The following is a 15,337-nucleotide window of genomic DNA, read 5'->3' as shown; positions in this document are numbered from 1 at the left end:
GTGGGAGACACAAGGGGTGGCCCCACCAAACGCGTCCCCATGGGAACCTGCTCCCTGGGAGCCAGGAGAAGCGCATAAGCCTCAAGGTGGGGCTGCAGGAAGCGGTGGGGTTGGTCTCGGGGACCCGCTGCCCATTCACGCTGCTGGCCAGGAAGTGGGGGGCACATCGTGCCTCCTCAGCATCTTTCACTGCTGGGCTGTGGGAGCCAGCTGGTGGGTGGAGCCTCAGAGAAGGAAAGAAGCTATTCTGGGGTGGCACAGCGTGCAGCCAGGGGCCAGGGCCTGGGGAAGTCCTTTGCGTGCCCCTCCCAGCTCCTCCGACTGGTTCTGCAGAGCCTGGGGCCAGGGGCATCCAGGATGCTGGTGGGTAGCTGGTCAACCCAGATCGGTCTGGGAGGTTGGCCTGTCTCATCTGACAGGCCTGCATGGCCTGACCCCTGCCCTACCTGGGACGCGGGGGCAACAGCCAAGGTGCCTCCCCGCTCTGTGCCTGTCTCCCCAGGTACAGCGCAGACACAGCAGCCCCCAGCCCGAGAGCACCCAGCCAGGGCCCACGCCGTGGGTGGGCAAGGCAGCGAATGCATGAGGGGCAGGATGGGTTAAGATGCGTCCAGCCCCCTGCATCCCCTTCCTGGAGGGCAGGGGCAGGAGGACAGGGCTGAGCCAGCAGGGTCCCCTGCTGCCCCACCCTGGGGGAAAGTGTGGGCAGGCCTCCCTCCCTCCCTCCCTCCCTGCACCCCGGGCTGGCTGGGCTCCAGCTGGCCTCCGCATCAATATTTCATCGCGTCAATAGGAGGCAGCGGCGGGGACAGCCACTGCAGCAGCACTCGCGCCAGCTCCAGCCCGCAGCTCGCAGGGAGAGTCCGGCTCCCGTCCTGCCTGCAGCAGCTGAGCCCGGCCCTGTCCATCACCATGGACGTCTTCAAAAAGGGCTTCTCCATTGCCAAGGAGGGCGTGGTGGGTGCCGTGGAGAAGACCAAGCAGGGGGTGACAGAGGCAGCCGAGAAGACCAAGGAGGGGGTCATGTATGTGGGTGAGTGGGGGCGCGGCTGGGCGTGGCCGCATGGTGGCCTGAGGGTGGGGTGCCCAGTTACCTTGGCCTGACCTTGCTCCCAGCCCCAGGGAGGCATTTTGGGAGGGGGTGAGACCCTGGCTGTGAAGCCAGGGTCTCTAAGCCCTGGAGCATCCACAGTACCTGGGACAGAACAGCAAGAGGGACACTCAGATGGCAGACACGGCTGGCCACCTGTCTGTGCACACACAAAGGCATGGGACACACTGGGCTCCCTGGAGCTGGAGCCCCCGAAGCACTCTGGTGCTCAGGTGGGCTCTCCGCCCTCTCCACCGGCAGCTGCTGCGGCCAGCAGCCAGGCCACAGGTCCCCACGCCTCCCAGAGGGACGGGCTGGGCTGGGGAGATGAGACCCAGGCTCAGTGTCTGACCCGCCCCATCCCCCTGTGGCCCCCTCAAGAGGAGGAAGGGGAGGCTGATGACTCAGCGCTTGGCCGCCCTGTCCTGCTGCTGCTGCTTCTGAGGCCGGGCCACACCCCAACAGGGTCTAGACCCTGAGTCCAACCAGTGTCCCCCTCAGGCCTGGTCTCTCGTGTCCCCCACCCTGTCTTGTCCCCTTCCCATCCGTCCACTTCCTCCAGACACAGCAGGAAGTGGCCCTTTGAAGGGGCAGCTGCCGCCAGACACCTTCCTCACCTCCTACTGACCCCGCAGCTGGGCCAGCTGTCAGCTGTTCTGTGGTGTTTGCCCTGACACCACCAACACCCGGAGGGGTGGTCCTGGGCTGATGCCTTCACTTCCTCCCCAGGAGCCAAGACCAAGGAGGGTGTCGTGCACAGCGTGACCTCAGGTGAGGAGCCTCAGCGCTGGGGGACATGGGGGCTGGGACCCCGGGGATTTCTGTACCCTAGTACTGAGGGCCCAAGCCCAGGGTCCTCCCTCACTCCCAACTGTGCGCCCAAACCCTACATGGACCCAGACCCCCAGGCTAGACCAGGGTGGGCCTGCCCTTCCCGCCACCAGCATTAGAGCTGCCCTGGAGTCAGAAAGGGGGCAGCCAAGGGTCCCAGTAGAGCCGGGGCTCTGAGTGCCCGGGAAGGGCCAGCCTGGTGGGGAGGGGTCAGGGCCCAGACTAGCCAGAGTCCCCCCACAGTGGCTGAGAAGACCAAGGAGCAGGCCAACGCCGTGAGCGAGGCTGTGGTCACCAGCGTCAACACCGTGGCCGCCAAGACGGTGGAGGAGGCGGAGAACATCGCGGTCACTTCTGGGGTGGTGCGCAAGGTGAGCCCCAGCCCTCGGACTGGCCCATCTGTCCTCCGCCCAGGGAGGCCAGCCAAGGAGGGGGCTTTGTACCCTGCCTGGGGCACACAGGGAGATAGACGGAAGCTTCAGTTTCAACGCCGGCTGTGTGCCAGGGGCGGAGCGGGGTTCCGTGCTTGGCATTTCACACCCATTCCCAGCTGGAATCCTCACCCCTCCTCCCCTGTGAGGCGGGTGTTGTGGGCCCATTTTATAGACAAGGAAAGTGAGACTCAACACCACGCCCTCTGTGTGGCTCCCAGCATTTAGGAGATACCACATTTTGTAAGTGACAACAGGGCCTCACACGGTGACAGGCAGCCTCCCGGGCAGTGGACACGAGGCCAGAGCTGCCAAGTCACCACCCGCCCCCAGGTCCAGCTTCCGTCCCGGGGCCTCGCTCCGGGGAGCAGCAGGAAAGCGGCGCCCCCTGGTGGTGGGAAGGCAGTGAGGCCTGACCCCACCCTCTGCGGCCTCCTTTGTGTGTGGGCCGGCGTGTGCCCGTGCTGTGTGTGTACGGGTGCACTGTGTGCGTGCATGCGTGCGTGTGCATGTGTGTGCTCGGCCCGGCAGCAGAGACCGCGGGAGCAGTGGCGAGCTCCCCTGGGGTGGGTGTTGGCCAGGTGAGCTGTCCCAGCGCCTATCGCAGGGCAGGCTCTGCTTTAAGCATTTTACGCTCATTAGCTCATTTAGTCTGATCGAAATCCCATGAGACAGGGGGTGGACGCTAAGGCCCAGAGAGATTAAGTAATGTGTCCCAGGTCCCATGGCGAGTCCACGCGAGCTTGGATTCACCACCGGGGCCTGTGCCCTGAGAGACTCCGGCAGTGTAGGTGGTGGTGGGGTGGGGGACTGAGATTCCAACCTGGGGCGGGGGTGGGGGTGGCGGGTGCTGTCTCCAGCTCCCCTACCTGCTACAGGCCCAGGCCGCCTGGGCAGTGGAGTCTGAGGCTCCCAGCACTGAGAACCTGGGAGTGGGTGGGTGGAAGAGTAGAGGCCACCCTGCCCCTGGCTCTGGGGTGCACCCAAGTGTCTGTTTCCAGGGCCAGCATAGGGTCTCCACGTCCTAGGAGTCGGCAGCTGCTTCCTCTCCTAGTCCCCACTCTGCCCCTTCCTAGCTGTGTGACCTTGGGAAGCCAAGTAACCTCTCTGGGTCTCCTCTACCTCATCTGTAAGACGAGGGCAAAAGTGTCTGTCTCAGTGGGCTGTGTGATGAGGCAGGGATAGGACCCCCATGAAGAGATCTGCCTGGTTCTTGGTGGGAACCCAACAAATGAAGGTGACTGTGTCATCATCGTCAGTGCCTGGGCAGAACCCATACATGCCCTGGGAGACCCCCTCCCTGCCCACCCCCAGCAAAAGAGGCCCTGGGGTGGGGGTGCCCGGGCCCTCCTCGAGGAGCTTGGAGGAAGGCTGGTGAGCCCTCCCAGCTGCCCCAAGGGAGACTGATTTCCTGGTGACACCCAAAACCCAGTCATGACTCACCCCCAGAGAACCGCAGAAGGATGCAGACCGACTGTGCATTCCACGGGTCTCATCACCACCCTTGCGGCAGCAGGACCAGGCAGGTGACCACCTGCCCTTCCCTGGAGAACCTGGCCAGCTCTGAAGTTCTGTCCTTTCATGCCCCACTCCAACAAAGGGCAGGACAGTCCTGTGGCAGCACAGAGGTGGCAGGAACCTCCAGAGATAGGTGCTGAGACCAGTGTCCAGGCTGATCACCAGCTGTCATGACCACTCGGGTCAAGTGTCTGGCTGGCCTGGAGTGTAGGGGGACAGAAGAAGATGGGAAGTGGGAGAGGATTGTGTGACCCTTGCTAGCCCTGACCAGCCTGCACCCAGAGCCCATCCAGGAGGCAGGGAGAGGGACCCATGCTACTGGGGACCTGAGTGGGCCTGGAGCAAGCCTAACCTGAGGCCAACAAGCCCTGCTCCTTTGAGCTCTGAGGCCTTGAGCTGGACACCTAGCCCCGCTGGCTGCAGGGTCCCTGTGTGAGCACTGATGACACACCCCTCAACCTAGGGCTGATTTGGGGCTCAGCAGAGCAAAGGTATGTGTTCATGTGGGTAGGGTCAGGCCTGGGGCTCAGGGGCCACTGTCCCCCACCCCCACCTCAGCCCACCCCACTGGCTGCCTCATCAAGGAAGCCCAACCAGGGGCTGCCCAGAGACAGGGATCAGCTTGGGGGGTGATACCAGAAAGCCTTGGTGTCGCCAGACAGAGCCCCAGCTGTAGTCTGGCTCCCACACCTCCCGCACCTCCAGCCCCTTTGCTGGTCTTTGAGGCCAGGGTAGATGAGGCCCTGGTTGCAGGGCAGCTGCGGGTCCCTGCGTCCTCCACATGGCCTCATGTCCCCTTTGCTCCCCTACAGGATGACTTGAAGCAACCTGCTCCCCCACAGGAGGACGAGGCAGCCAGAGAGGAAGAGGAAGTGGCTGAGGAGGTAGGAGATGGGTCTGGGGTACACCACGGAGGGCTTCTGGGTAGGGTCCCCATTCTCCACAGACTCGCCGCCTCCCTCTCAGGGTCTGTGGGGTCCCCCGACCTCCTGCAGCCCCCACAGGGACTGTGGGCAGGGCCAATCCCGGACCTGAGTGTGAGATCCCCCCACGAATGACCCCTCAGGCAGGGGGCACAGGTGACAACCTTCCCCCGGCCACTCAGGGTGGCCAGTGAGGGTCGGGGGTCTGGAGCTGTGTGTGAGGGTCATTCTCTCTTCCAGGCCAAGAGTGGGGGAGACTAGAGGGCTGCAAGCCAGCTCGGAGGCCCGAGGACACTCCTCTGCCCTGGACCCCACCCCCTCCTGGCACAAGAGTGCCACCCTGGCGTGCGACCTGCAGCTGCCCACACTCCCCGCCCCTCGCCTGGCCACCCAGGCCCGTCCGCCCAAGCTGCCGTGCGTGCCGCCCGCACCGCCCTCCCTCGGCCCTTTCTGCCCTCTGGTCCTTCTGACCCCACAGATGCTGCTGTGAATTTATTTATTTTTTGTGTATGACTCCAAATAAAACTCGAGCCCTACTGCTGGCCATGCTTCCTCTCTGCGCCACAGAGCCCATGAAGATCCCCTTGGGCCCTCCCAGGAACGGAACTGGTTCAGCCTGCTGATGGGACCAGGTACCCTACAGGGACACACTGGGCACTTCTGGAACCTATGAGAGCTGGCACTGCCATCAGGAACACCTCTGCCCTAACTCACCCATTGCCTCTAACATGGAGTAGGTGGCCCTGCCTTCAGCTCCCCCAGGCAATCGGCAGGACACGCGGTCCTGTCTGTCTGCAGGAGCAGCCTTAGCTCACCCTTGGGTGGCCCCACCTGCCCACTCTGTCTCCCGGAGCCCACTGTCAGCAGGAGGTGAGGACCGGCTCCTGTGCCTTCCCACGGTGTACGTCCACGGCTCCAGGGTCCTGCAGGGAACAGGGTCACCTAAGGCCCTCCCTGGAGCAGAGAGGAACTGTCAAAGATGGTGAAGTCTACACCCACAGTGAGATGAAGAGCACCTTCCCCAGCAGAGACACGAGGTGACCTCAGGGCACTTCCTGCCTGGCCCCACCCAGCCTCAAGCTCCCTTCTGGAGTTGCAGCTGGGGTGTCCCTTCCTGCACCCAGAAGCTTGTGAGGTGTCATTAAAAACCATGGCAGCAGAGGTGCACAAGAGTAAGCTTTGCTTGAGAGAGAAACAGTAAAAATTAACATTTGCTGAGTTCTTCCCAGGCGTCTGTTGGGTACGTTCTGAGCATTTTACCTTATTTAATCTTCAGAACAAACCTATCAGGTAGGATTTGTATGCTCCCACTTCAGCTGAGAAGCAGGACACTGGGCACAAGCGCAGGTGACTTTGCTCCAGAGCCACCTGGTCGACCTCCATTCTCTGCTCCAGCCACTGGGACAGCACAAGCTCCAGGGTACTTGTGGCAGGTGCCCCGTACCCAAAGTGCCAAAACAACCCAGGGACTGGGCTGGTCAATGTCCTACATGCAGGGCTGTTTGCGTCGTGCCCAGCAGTCTTGTTCAGAGTTGGCTGAACAGAGACCTGGCTTCCCTGGGGACCCCACACTCCCCTTTGACACCCAGCCAGTTTGGGCTCAGAGCATCTAAGGGACTTGCCCCAGGCCTCCAGTGCTGGGTGTCCGGGCCAGAGCCTGAGTACACACTTGACTCCAGACACTGCCTGTCCACACCACCTCCCCAGCCAGCCTCTGCAGCGGGGAGCAGGGGTCAAGGCGGCCGGCACAGCTGAGCTGGCTGTCCCCTGGTCAGCTGCCCTGGGCATCCACCGAGGAAGCAGAAAGGAGCAGGGGGCTGCTGGTCCCCTACCCCACAAACCCTGCCAGGGCAGGAGTGAAGAAGGGTCTGGAAGCAGCTCAGGGCAGTGAGGGGTGTTCCTGCTCCCTGGCCCAGACACATGCACATAAGCAGGCCTGTGCGTGCCCCAGCAGCAGGCCACCCCGGGCTTGGGCGTGCCCGAAAGCTCTTTGGGCTGTGAGAGAAAGCAAGGAGGAGCAAGGGCAGCTCAGGTGACTGGGGGTCGGGGAGAGGGCACCTACACCAGGTCCCCGGGGACAGCCTTCGGAAGGCTCCCTCTGCCTCTGCTGAAAGAGCCTAGAAGGGTCCCTGCTGCTCCCCGCAACCCCCATGCACACACTCAGGGCCTACTGCTGGACTCAAATGACAAACATCCACATCTGCCTGTTCCAGGAAGCCCCTTCCCCAGCCCACAGGCACCTGCAGTGCTTTTTGCCTTTAAGCCCCTGCCACGTGCTCTGGGCCCTGTGAGGCAGCGTCTCACTTCCCCAGAGGAGTCCGGTAGTTCCGCTGCCCCATCCCAAACATCCCAGGATGCCTGCAACCGCGACAGTCCCGAGGCCTATACATACTATGTTTTCTCCTGCACATACACAGCATGATAAAGTTTAATTTATAAATCAGGCACAGGAAGAGATTAACAATGACTGGGGAATGGGGGGGCGCAGAGGGGAAAAAACAACAACAACAATAAAAAACAATAACCCACTGGTCTCAGCCCTGCCGCCTGCCTGCATCTGAGCCAGCCCAGCTGGGCTCGCCTCCCCCTTAATTATTTAAAAAGAAAAATAAGAAAAAAAAGATTAACAATAACTAATAATAAAATGGAACAATTATAACAATATACTGTAATAAAAGTTATTTAAAACTTATGAATTGTTTATTTCTGGAATTTTCCATTTACTGCGTCTGACCTTGGTTGACCTTGGTGTAGGGGCCAAGGGAAACTTCCTCTTTGCCCTCTGAAGTTTCACTGAAAAATAAACTCACAAAAGCAGATTAGTGGGAGAAACGGCATACACATTTATTAGTGCATGGGGTGAAAATCAGAGTGGCCCCACCACCCACAGGGGTGCAGAGGGTCGTATGGGAAAAAGGGTGGAGAAGTGTGGATGATTTTAGGCGGTAGCACATGATCTTTAGGGAAATTCAATGGGCTTGGAGAACATATAGTGGCCTGGGACAAGTCTGTTCGGCCTTCAGAGCAGACAATGGTTTGTGACAAAAGTCTGTAGAGGTGTGTGTGTTGAGACTTCAGACTTTCTTCCTGTACGAGTTCAGTTAAGGAAAACCCAGGGAAGGGACCAGAGGTGGCGGTTTTCTTCTTTGGCAGGTGCAGACTTTTGGCAGATAAGGGAACCGCAGAGCATCACCCTGTGCTTTGGAAGACTAAGGACTGAGAGATGAGATGCGGGGAGGGGAGACGGCGAGAGAGACCTGAGGCTTCTTCAGTTTGGAAAAGCACTATGCTTGGGGGTAGCGGTTTCTGAGCCCCAGCAGCGGATAACTGAAACTCCAGAAAGTGAAAGTGCAGATCAGGGGACCACCGAAATGCCCTCTCTCCTCAGCCTCTCCGCATCCCCGCGCCCCAGGGCTCCTCCCCTCTCGCAAGGTCCTGTGTGAGTGTTCGGTACCCATTTCATCTGCACAAAAACACTTTGGGGAAATTGTTATGAGGCTCAGAGAGGGGAAGGGACTTGCCCCGGGGGTATCTGAACCTAGTGACTCCAGTGTCTGCTGTCTTAGGGCCATGCTGAGCTGTCTCTGCCATCACCTGCTGGGGGTTGGCTATCTCTCCCACAGAGGCTGCTGCCTTTCTGTCTGCTCATCGTCACCGGGCCTGGTTCCAAATAGCATCAGCGGCCCCGCGATTAACTAGAGCAGTCAAAGGCCTTCCTGGCTACAGGGACTGGCCCGAGTGTCTTGAGGAGGGCTGGCAGGGCTGTGATAGGGACTGGGCTGGGCTCCCTTCTCCCCCTCTGGCAGCGAGCAGGCCGCCCCCCTCCCCACCCCCACGCCGTTGCAGCCAGGGCAGGGCCAGGAGGGGCTGGGCCTGGGCGGGCCATTGCGCTGCTTTGTTGTCTGCAACGGTGCTCCCGCCTTCCTGCACCTAATCTCATTGCCTGCCTCTCCGGCTTGCTCAGGGGTAACCTCTTCTCCATGAATCCATGCCCTAGGTGCGCTGTGTCTGTGCCACGCTTCCAGACGCCCCACACCAGAGGCTGACCCTCCACCACTAAAGGCAGGGAACCAGCAGGCAGGACAGGCCTGAGTGGCGCGGTGGCGGGTGGGGGGGGGCGGCTTCCCAGAGCTTCAGAATAGGGGAGCCTCCAGCAGAGGTGCAACAAACAGACCCGGAGAGGAAGAGTTAGACCCAGAGAGGCGGAGAGGGTGTGCCGCGTGGGCTCCCGGCTCCAAAGGCCGTCGCGAGTAGGACAGCGCTGGGCAGTGTGAGGCCTGACCCACGCCTCTTGTGTGCCAGGGGGTTGTGCCTCGCGGGTCTTTTTGCTGCCCCCGGGATCCCCGACCTCTCCACTCAAGCTCAGGTTCCTAATTCCCCTCCTGGCCCCTCAGGTCGTCCCTTATCCCCACGCGCCCCGGCAGGAGAGATGACCCGATCGGCCAGGGCGCATTCCTGCCCCCTCTGAGCCGTGCTTCCTGCCTAACTCATCAGGCTCTGGTGACCGATGGCAATCTCCTTGCTCAGGCCAGGCACGGGGGGACCGCGTTCTCCCCCTCCACTTGGGGTTGCACCGTCCGCAGGTGCGCAAGCAGGTGCCCCGCCCTCTGGGGGTAGCTTTACCCGGCCCTCCCCTGTATGCATGCGCTCGGTCCCAGGGCCCACTGGGCAGATGGCCAGTCTGCAGTGCCCGAACCCGGGTGTCGGGCTGGCTGGCGCGGCTGTTGCCAGGGCCCTAGAGTTTACAGCCCACCTACGCGGATTCGAGTCCCTGCCGAATGAGTTTGGGTGAGACCTAACTCGCCCTCTCTCTGCTTCAGTTTCCCCCTGTAAACTGATGCTATAAATAAAAACACCCACTTCATCAGGTGGTTGTAAAGATTATACAAGAGACTGTAGAGCGTTAGGGTAGCACCTGGCGCAAGAGAAATGCTCAATAAAAGGCAGCTGCTGTTATTAGTGTCAACTCCAGCCTTGAGCTCCAGACCCGGCACTGACCCTGCGCTCACCGGTTGGGGGATGCCCAGGATCGGAGACGGAGGTGCAGGGAGGTGTGTGCGCCCCTCTCCTGCCCCAGCTCCTCTCTGGATCCCGCTCTGAACCCCAGACCCAGGCCCCCTGCAGTCCTTAGCCCCTCCTGGGACCTGGGTTCGAACTGTCCCCTTCCCACCGCGGCCAGCCTGAGGCCAGGATGTGCTCCCGGGCTCGCGGAGCCTGGAGCAGGGCCCGGTCACTCCCCAGCCTGTCTGCCGGACACCGCCCCGCGCCTCCTCCCCTCTGCGGGGCGGGCCGGCCCCGGGGCGCCTTAAAAACTGGAGCTGGCGCTCGCCGCCGCCGCTCTGGGCAAGATCCAGCGTTGCTGCGACTGCCCTTGACGACCCCGCAGACCCCCAGCAGCCATGGCCAGCAAGGGCTTGCAGGATCTGAAGCAACAGGTGGAACAGACGGCCCAGGAAGCGGGTGAGGACTGTGCGCCACCTGGGGCACAGGCAGGGGCTCCCGCCCGGAGGCGCGCGGGCAGAAGCCGCGGGTCTAGGCAGCCCGCAAGTCCGCACACCGGAGGCTCAGGCCCGGGAGGGCCCCTCCCCTGGGATGGAGGGGCGGGCAGCGGAGGGATGTGGCCTGAGTGAGGTTTGGGAACGGCAGCGCCGGAGGAGCCCGGGCCCACCAGAGGAGGTGGCGCGGGCGGGGAGCGGCCCCACCCTAGCCCTTAGGCGAGGATGAAGGTCCGCGGAGAGCGCGCTCCGCCCCCGACCTCCGCCTGCCGGGGTCTCCGCCCAGGGACAGGATGGGATGGGGAGGCTGCTCCAGACCCCACGGGGATTTGTTTCAACACCACCCCTCATCCCCCGAAAAATAATCGTTTTCTTACTTTAAGTTCTCACCCGGCAGGGCAGGTCCCAGCCTTAGTCCCTCCACCTCCAGCTCTCTCCTCCTTATTCCCGAGGCTACACATTCTCGGGGCTGGGAGTACGGGTTGGCTCTTCAGCATCTAGCCCAGACTTCTTGGGACTCCAGCTCTCAATCCTCCTCTCCATATCCCAGTCAAGAGACACCGTCCTAACCAACCCTTTCCTTCATCGGTGCCCCAGGGAAAGCCCACAGTTCTCCCGGTGAGACTACAATGCCACCAAGGAAGCCTTTGTCTGTAGGACCCTTCCTTCCAGACTTTTCCCATCTGTGAGCTGGGTGCAAAGGCTCCTTCTCTGTGGCTTTCTGATGGGTCAGGTCAGACCCTCTGTGAGCACACCCAGGACCAGCCTAGCCCTCGTCCAAGGATGGCTCTGGGTAAGGCAAGCCCCTTCCATCTGGCAGCAAGGATGGATCGGATCTCTGCAGGCCGCAGCCACCTGTCAGCCCACCCAGCAGGCTGACGCACCTGAAAAACTTCGTTCACCACAGGCAGAAACCCTGGTCCAGAGCAGACGGCCTGACCTTGGAAGTTTCAGCACTTGGTCTCCCAATGCCTTAAGCTGCCTGTCCAAGAAGGCACTGGCATTTGTTGCTTTTGTGCTCTCTGGGGCGGGCCTCAGGAGGGAGGAGGTGGTGAGAGAGCTTGCAAAAGCAGAGGCCCAGGGCCAAGTGCACTGAAGGTGGGGATTCAGGCATCTGGGCCAGGCTTCTAGGGGAGAAGTTGTTATAGGGGGTCTTCCTGGGCAATGTCCAGCAGCAGCCACAGCCCCGATGGCAGCTGCAGCCTGGCCCTGCCCCACCTTCCTTCCTCTGTCCCACAGTTTCTCAGCAAGCCTGGGGAAGGGAAGGGAAGCAGGCCAGAGGGGAGGAGCCCAGCATTATAAATAAACAAGAACTCTTCAGAGGCATGGAAAGGCTCATGCCCCTTGCTAGCTGGGTGGCCTTGGGTAAGGGACTTCACCTCACTGGCATCCACCCCTTGGACCTATAGGACAAACTACTCTAAATAATGCATAGGGGGTGCAGCAATGGTGGGACCCCCGTGGTCAGCGGTGCCTCAACTGGGGCTCAAGGTCACATCTCTCTGTTTCAGTGACAACAGCCGGAGCAAAAGCTCAGCAGGTGGTGGATCAGGCCACAGAGGCGGGGCAGCAAGGTCTGGTGGGGCTGGAGGGCAGGGAGGGCAGGGAGGGTGGGCAGCTCCAACACACCCCCAGCCCAGGCACACCCTCTCCTCTGCAAGGTCCTCTGCCCAGAGTGCCCCAAGGCAGGATTCCTGGGGAGAGACCCTGGCCATGCTAACCCTGCATGGACACCCTTACCTCTCCTCTCCCTCCCCAGCCATGGACCAGCTGGCCACCGCCACCCAGGAAACCATCGACAAGACTGCTAAGCAGGCCTCTGACACCTACTCAGGTTTCGCGAAAAAATTAGGCCTCATGAAATGACAGAGGGAGACAGGGTGACGCCACTGCAGGCCCTATGCAGCCGAGCCTGGCCCCACGCTCTGGTCACCAGCTGCCTCCTTGGTCTGCCCCCACATTAAAATTCATGCTCCACCCTGTGTCCACTTCATGCCTCCTCGGAAACCGGGCCCAGTCCTCCGCCGCCAAGAGCAGAGCTCCCATATCCAGAGTCCTGGTCCCCAAATTCGGAAACCCAGACGGACTGTTTAAGGCACCCGGTTCCCGCCCCTCAATGGCGCCTCCCGCAGCCCAACCCCCATCTAGGTACGTGCTCCCCCCCCAGCCCCCGCCCCTGATTCCAAAGCCACGCCCCCTGCTCCCGGGCCGAGCCCTACTCCGTCCCCAAATCCTCGAGGAGCTCAGCTCTGGGCGGGCGGGTGCTGCAAGGGCTGGGGCTTTGGGAACTTCTCCCCACGAGCTGCGCCCGTGCCGCCGTCCCTAACGACCTCAGGCGGCGTGAGGTGGCGGGAGCGACATAGAATCGCAGTAGCCCGGCTTCTGGGCCTTGCTCCCCCAACCCGGCCCGCGGGACGTCTACGCGGTCCCCACCCTGCACCAGCCCCGGGCGGCGCCGCGCGGCAGCTTTGTAAGGTCGGGCGCGGCCCCGCCCTCTGGGGAGGGGCTCTGGCGCACGGGGCCGTGCACGGGAGCGGACGGCGCGGGGACAGGGCCTCGTGTGCGCGCGCGTGGGCACAAGCCTCCTCCCTTAAGTGCCCCTTCCCTGGAGACAGACCAGTAGCCTCACGTCCGGAACGCGGGTCCGCGGAGGACTGGGTTCCAGCAAGCCGAACTCCCTCCCACCGCGGCACGTGTCCACGCACGCGACCGCAGTCTTGGGTGCGCCCTGCTGATGGGTGACTCACCGTTCCCACAGGATGAGGCCCAGCCCGGGCGCCGGGCGCCGTCCCCTTCATCCTCCACCCCCACCCCCCGGCGGCCACGCCCGGCTCCTCTTCGCCACCCCGGCGCGTCGCCGCGTTCTTCCCTCCACCTGTGATCTGATCTCACAAGCGCACTCGGAGACTTCCCTTTTCAATTCAAAAATACTGACTACGCGGCATTTCTCAGTTCTGGGAAGATTTAAGGGACAAAGCGGTTCGAAAGCCCGTTCAAGGCCGGCTCTCCGGGCCCTCCGGGGCCTGCCTGCAGGCGGCAGTGTCCCCAAGCCCGCTCCCAGCCCAGGCCTCGTTGTGGCTGACGCTCTGAGATCTCTCCCGTGGGCGGGACACAGGTCCCGCCCGACCCCATGCTCAGCTCTTTGTTGTTGCTGACTGCCCCCAAAAGAAGGTCTCCCCAAGTCTGCAAAATGAGCCAAGGCTGCTGCCTGTGGCTCCAAGAGAAGGTCCTGGGAGAGACACCTGGGGCAATGCGGGGGCGCTTCCAGGGTCTCCAGGAGCCCTTGTATCCGGGCGCGGGGGTCGCGAGAGACGGCTTCGGGGCCGCCCACGGAGGCTGGTGGGGGCGAACTGGCAGAGCCCCAAGGTCTTTCTGGTCAGCGTCCGTCCCCTGCGTGACTCAGGGGTAGGGATACCCCGGCGGTGGGGGGGACCTCACGTGTTCTCCCTGTGAGTGAGTGCCTTAGGCATGGGGAGTGACCCAGCGCGGCCAAGGGGAGGAGAGGTCAGGTTTGAGGGCTACGGGGCTTCTAGGAAAGGTTTTTCTTGCCTTAAAAAAAGACAAGCATCCTTTGTCTTCCACTGGACATCTTGAGGCTAGACAGGATCCTGGAACTGTAGCAGCCACGTACAGCCACAGCAGGGACAAGCCTACGGAAGAGACGGCGTGCTGAGTAGGGCAGAGCGGGTTAGAGAAAGAGCCAGTCCTGGCCCGCTTCTTCTCCCGGCGTGCCCTCCCTCTGCGCCTCGGCCACGCGGCTCTTTATTCACTTCCCTTCCCGTCATGCCCCTGCCGTCTTCGCATCTGCGTCTGTTGCCTGGAATGCTCTGCAGAAGCCTCCCTGGCCTAGCTGGCTCCTGCTCTTCCATCTTTCAGCCGCCTTGGTGCAGGTGCACACACGCGCACGCACACACACGCACACGCACACGCACACACACGCACACGCAAACTCACACACTCGGAATGGGCCAGGCCACTGGCAACACATTCTCACATCCTTTGTACTTCTTTTTTCGCAGTCACAATCAATTAATCCGTTATTTTCCCATGTGCTTCTGTGTGATGGTTGTTCATGGGGCTGCAACCAAGTCCCTTCTACTAATTAGTGCTTGTCCAGTGCCCAGCGCTCGGGCAGCACCGCTGAGTGAATACATTAATGACTGTCCTCTCGTCCTCCTGCTAGATGACAGTAAGTCCTCACATTTTCAGGCTCACATGGAGCCATCTCTTCAATGCAGCCCCTTCCGCCTGGTCCCCAGCTGTGCGGGGCTGGTGCTCCCGTGGCACCGTGCCTGTGCCTGTGTGCCACTATTCCACTGTAAGCCCTGGAGCGCAGGGCCAGGTGGGACATGCCTTTGCCCATGTCTGGGACACAGAGGGCACAGTGCCAGGGGAGCCCATGGGAGCCTATATGTGCCCAGGCCTGTCTCCACTGAGGTTCTTGAGGCCGGTTGAGCCCAGACTGGTCGAGGAGGAGAGGGCTGTGCCACTATACCTCGTTGGATCTCAGTCCGGTCTCCAGAGATCCAGTGTTCCATTACCAATCCCCCAAATAATTCCTAATTCTCCGAATCCCAGTTCCCCGTCTAGCCAGACACAAAGTCACTAACATAACATTGCTAGTAGAGGACGTTTCCTTGAATAAATCTCTCTGGACAGCGTTCCTTCCTCACTGCCCATTTTTAGTTGATAGGATGAGCTTTCCTTGTATTTAACTCTGTCAATAGAAAAGGAGCCAAACTCTGTGAAATAATTAAAGAGGTTTATTCTGAGCCAAGTTCGAGGACCATGGCCTAGAGCCATGCCCAAGAAGCCTTGAGCAAGTGGTCTCACAGTGGTTGGGTTATAGTCTGGTTTATACATCTCAGTAAGATGGGCTAAAGTCATAAATCAATACATGGAAGGTATTCATTGGTTTGGCACAAAAAGGTGGGACATCTTGAAGCGGGGGTCACGGGTGTGGGGCTTATAGGTTTTAGATGAGTTTAAAGATTCTTTGATTTGTAATTGGTTAAGGAAATGAAGCTTTGTCTAAAGGCTTGGAATGTT

The 15,337-nt window shown here is 61.1% G+C and overlaps 2 protein-coding genes across 2 annotated transcripts; both read left to right on the top strand.

Moving 5' to 3' along the window:
- Positions 1 to 862: 862 nt before the first annotated feature.
- On the top strand, positions 863 to 5,205 carry SNCG (synuclein, gamma (breast cancer-specific protein 1)). The gene is made up of 5 exons (XM_012651260.1): positions 863 to 1,033; positions 1,820 to 1,861; positions 2,165 to 2,292; positions 4,683 to 4,754; positions 5,034 to 5,205. The coding sequence occupies exons 1-5, from the start codon at positions 913 to 915 to the stop codon at positions 5,052 to 5,054; spliced, it is 384 nt and encodes a 127-aa protein (XP_012506714.1). The 5' UTR covers positions 863 to 912; the 3' UTR covers positions 5,055 to 5,205.
- A 4,875-nt stretch (positions 5,206 to 10,080) lies between these two features.
- ADIRF (adipogenesis regulatory factor) lies at positions 10,081 to 12,258 on the top strand. Its single transcript, XM_012651259.1, has 3 exons — positions 10,081 to 10,253; positions 11,800 to 11,862; positions 12,048 to 12,258. The coding sequence occupies exons 1-3, from the start codon at positions 10,193 to 10,195 to the stop codon at positions 12,152 to 12,154; spliced, it is 231 nt and encodes a 76-aa protein (XP_012506713.1). The 5' UTR covers positions 10,081 to 10,192; the 3' UTR covers positions 12,155 to 12,258.
- Positions 12,259 to 15,337: the final 3,079 nt, after the last annotated feature.

Source organism: Propithecus coquereli, unplaced genomic scaffold, assembly GCF_000956105.1.
Source record: "Propithecus coquereli isolate 6110/MARCELLA unplaced genomic scaffold, Pcoq_1.0 Scaffold351, whole genome shotgun sequence".
Lineage (NCBI taxonomy): Eukaryota > Metazoa > Chordata > Mammalia > Primates > Indriidae > Propithecus > Propithecus coquereli.
This window is presented reverse-complemented; position numbering and strand designations above follow the sequence as displayed.

Bases quoted from the DNA above. Each gene is read 5' to 3' on its own strand.
- SNCG (XM_012651260.1), top strand. From the start codon at position 913: ATGGACGTCTTCAAAAAGGGCTTCTCCATTGCCAAGGAGGGCGTGGTG. The intron at 1,862-2,164 runs GTGAGGAGCCTC...GTCCCCCCACAG, and splicing joins CGTGCACAGCGTGACCTCAG to TGGCTGAGAAGACCAAGGAG. The intron at 4,755-5,033 runs GTAGGAGATGGG...TCTCTCTTCCAG, and splicing joins AAGAGGAAGTGGCTGAGGAG to GCCAAGAGTGGGGGAGACTA.
- ADIRF (XM_012651259.1), top strand. From the start codon at position 10,193: ATGGCCAGCAAGGGCTTGCAGGATCTGAAGCAACAGGTGGAACAGACG. The intron at 10,254-11,799 runs GTGAGGACTGTG...TCTCTGTTTCAG, and splicing joins ACAGACGGCCCAGGAAGCGG to TGACAACAGCCGGAGCAAAA. The intron at 11,863-12,047 runs GTCTGGTGGGGC...CTCCCTCCCCAG, and splicing joins CACAGAGGCGGGGCAGCAAG to CCATGGACCAGCTGGCCACC.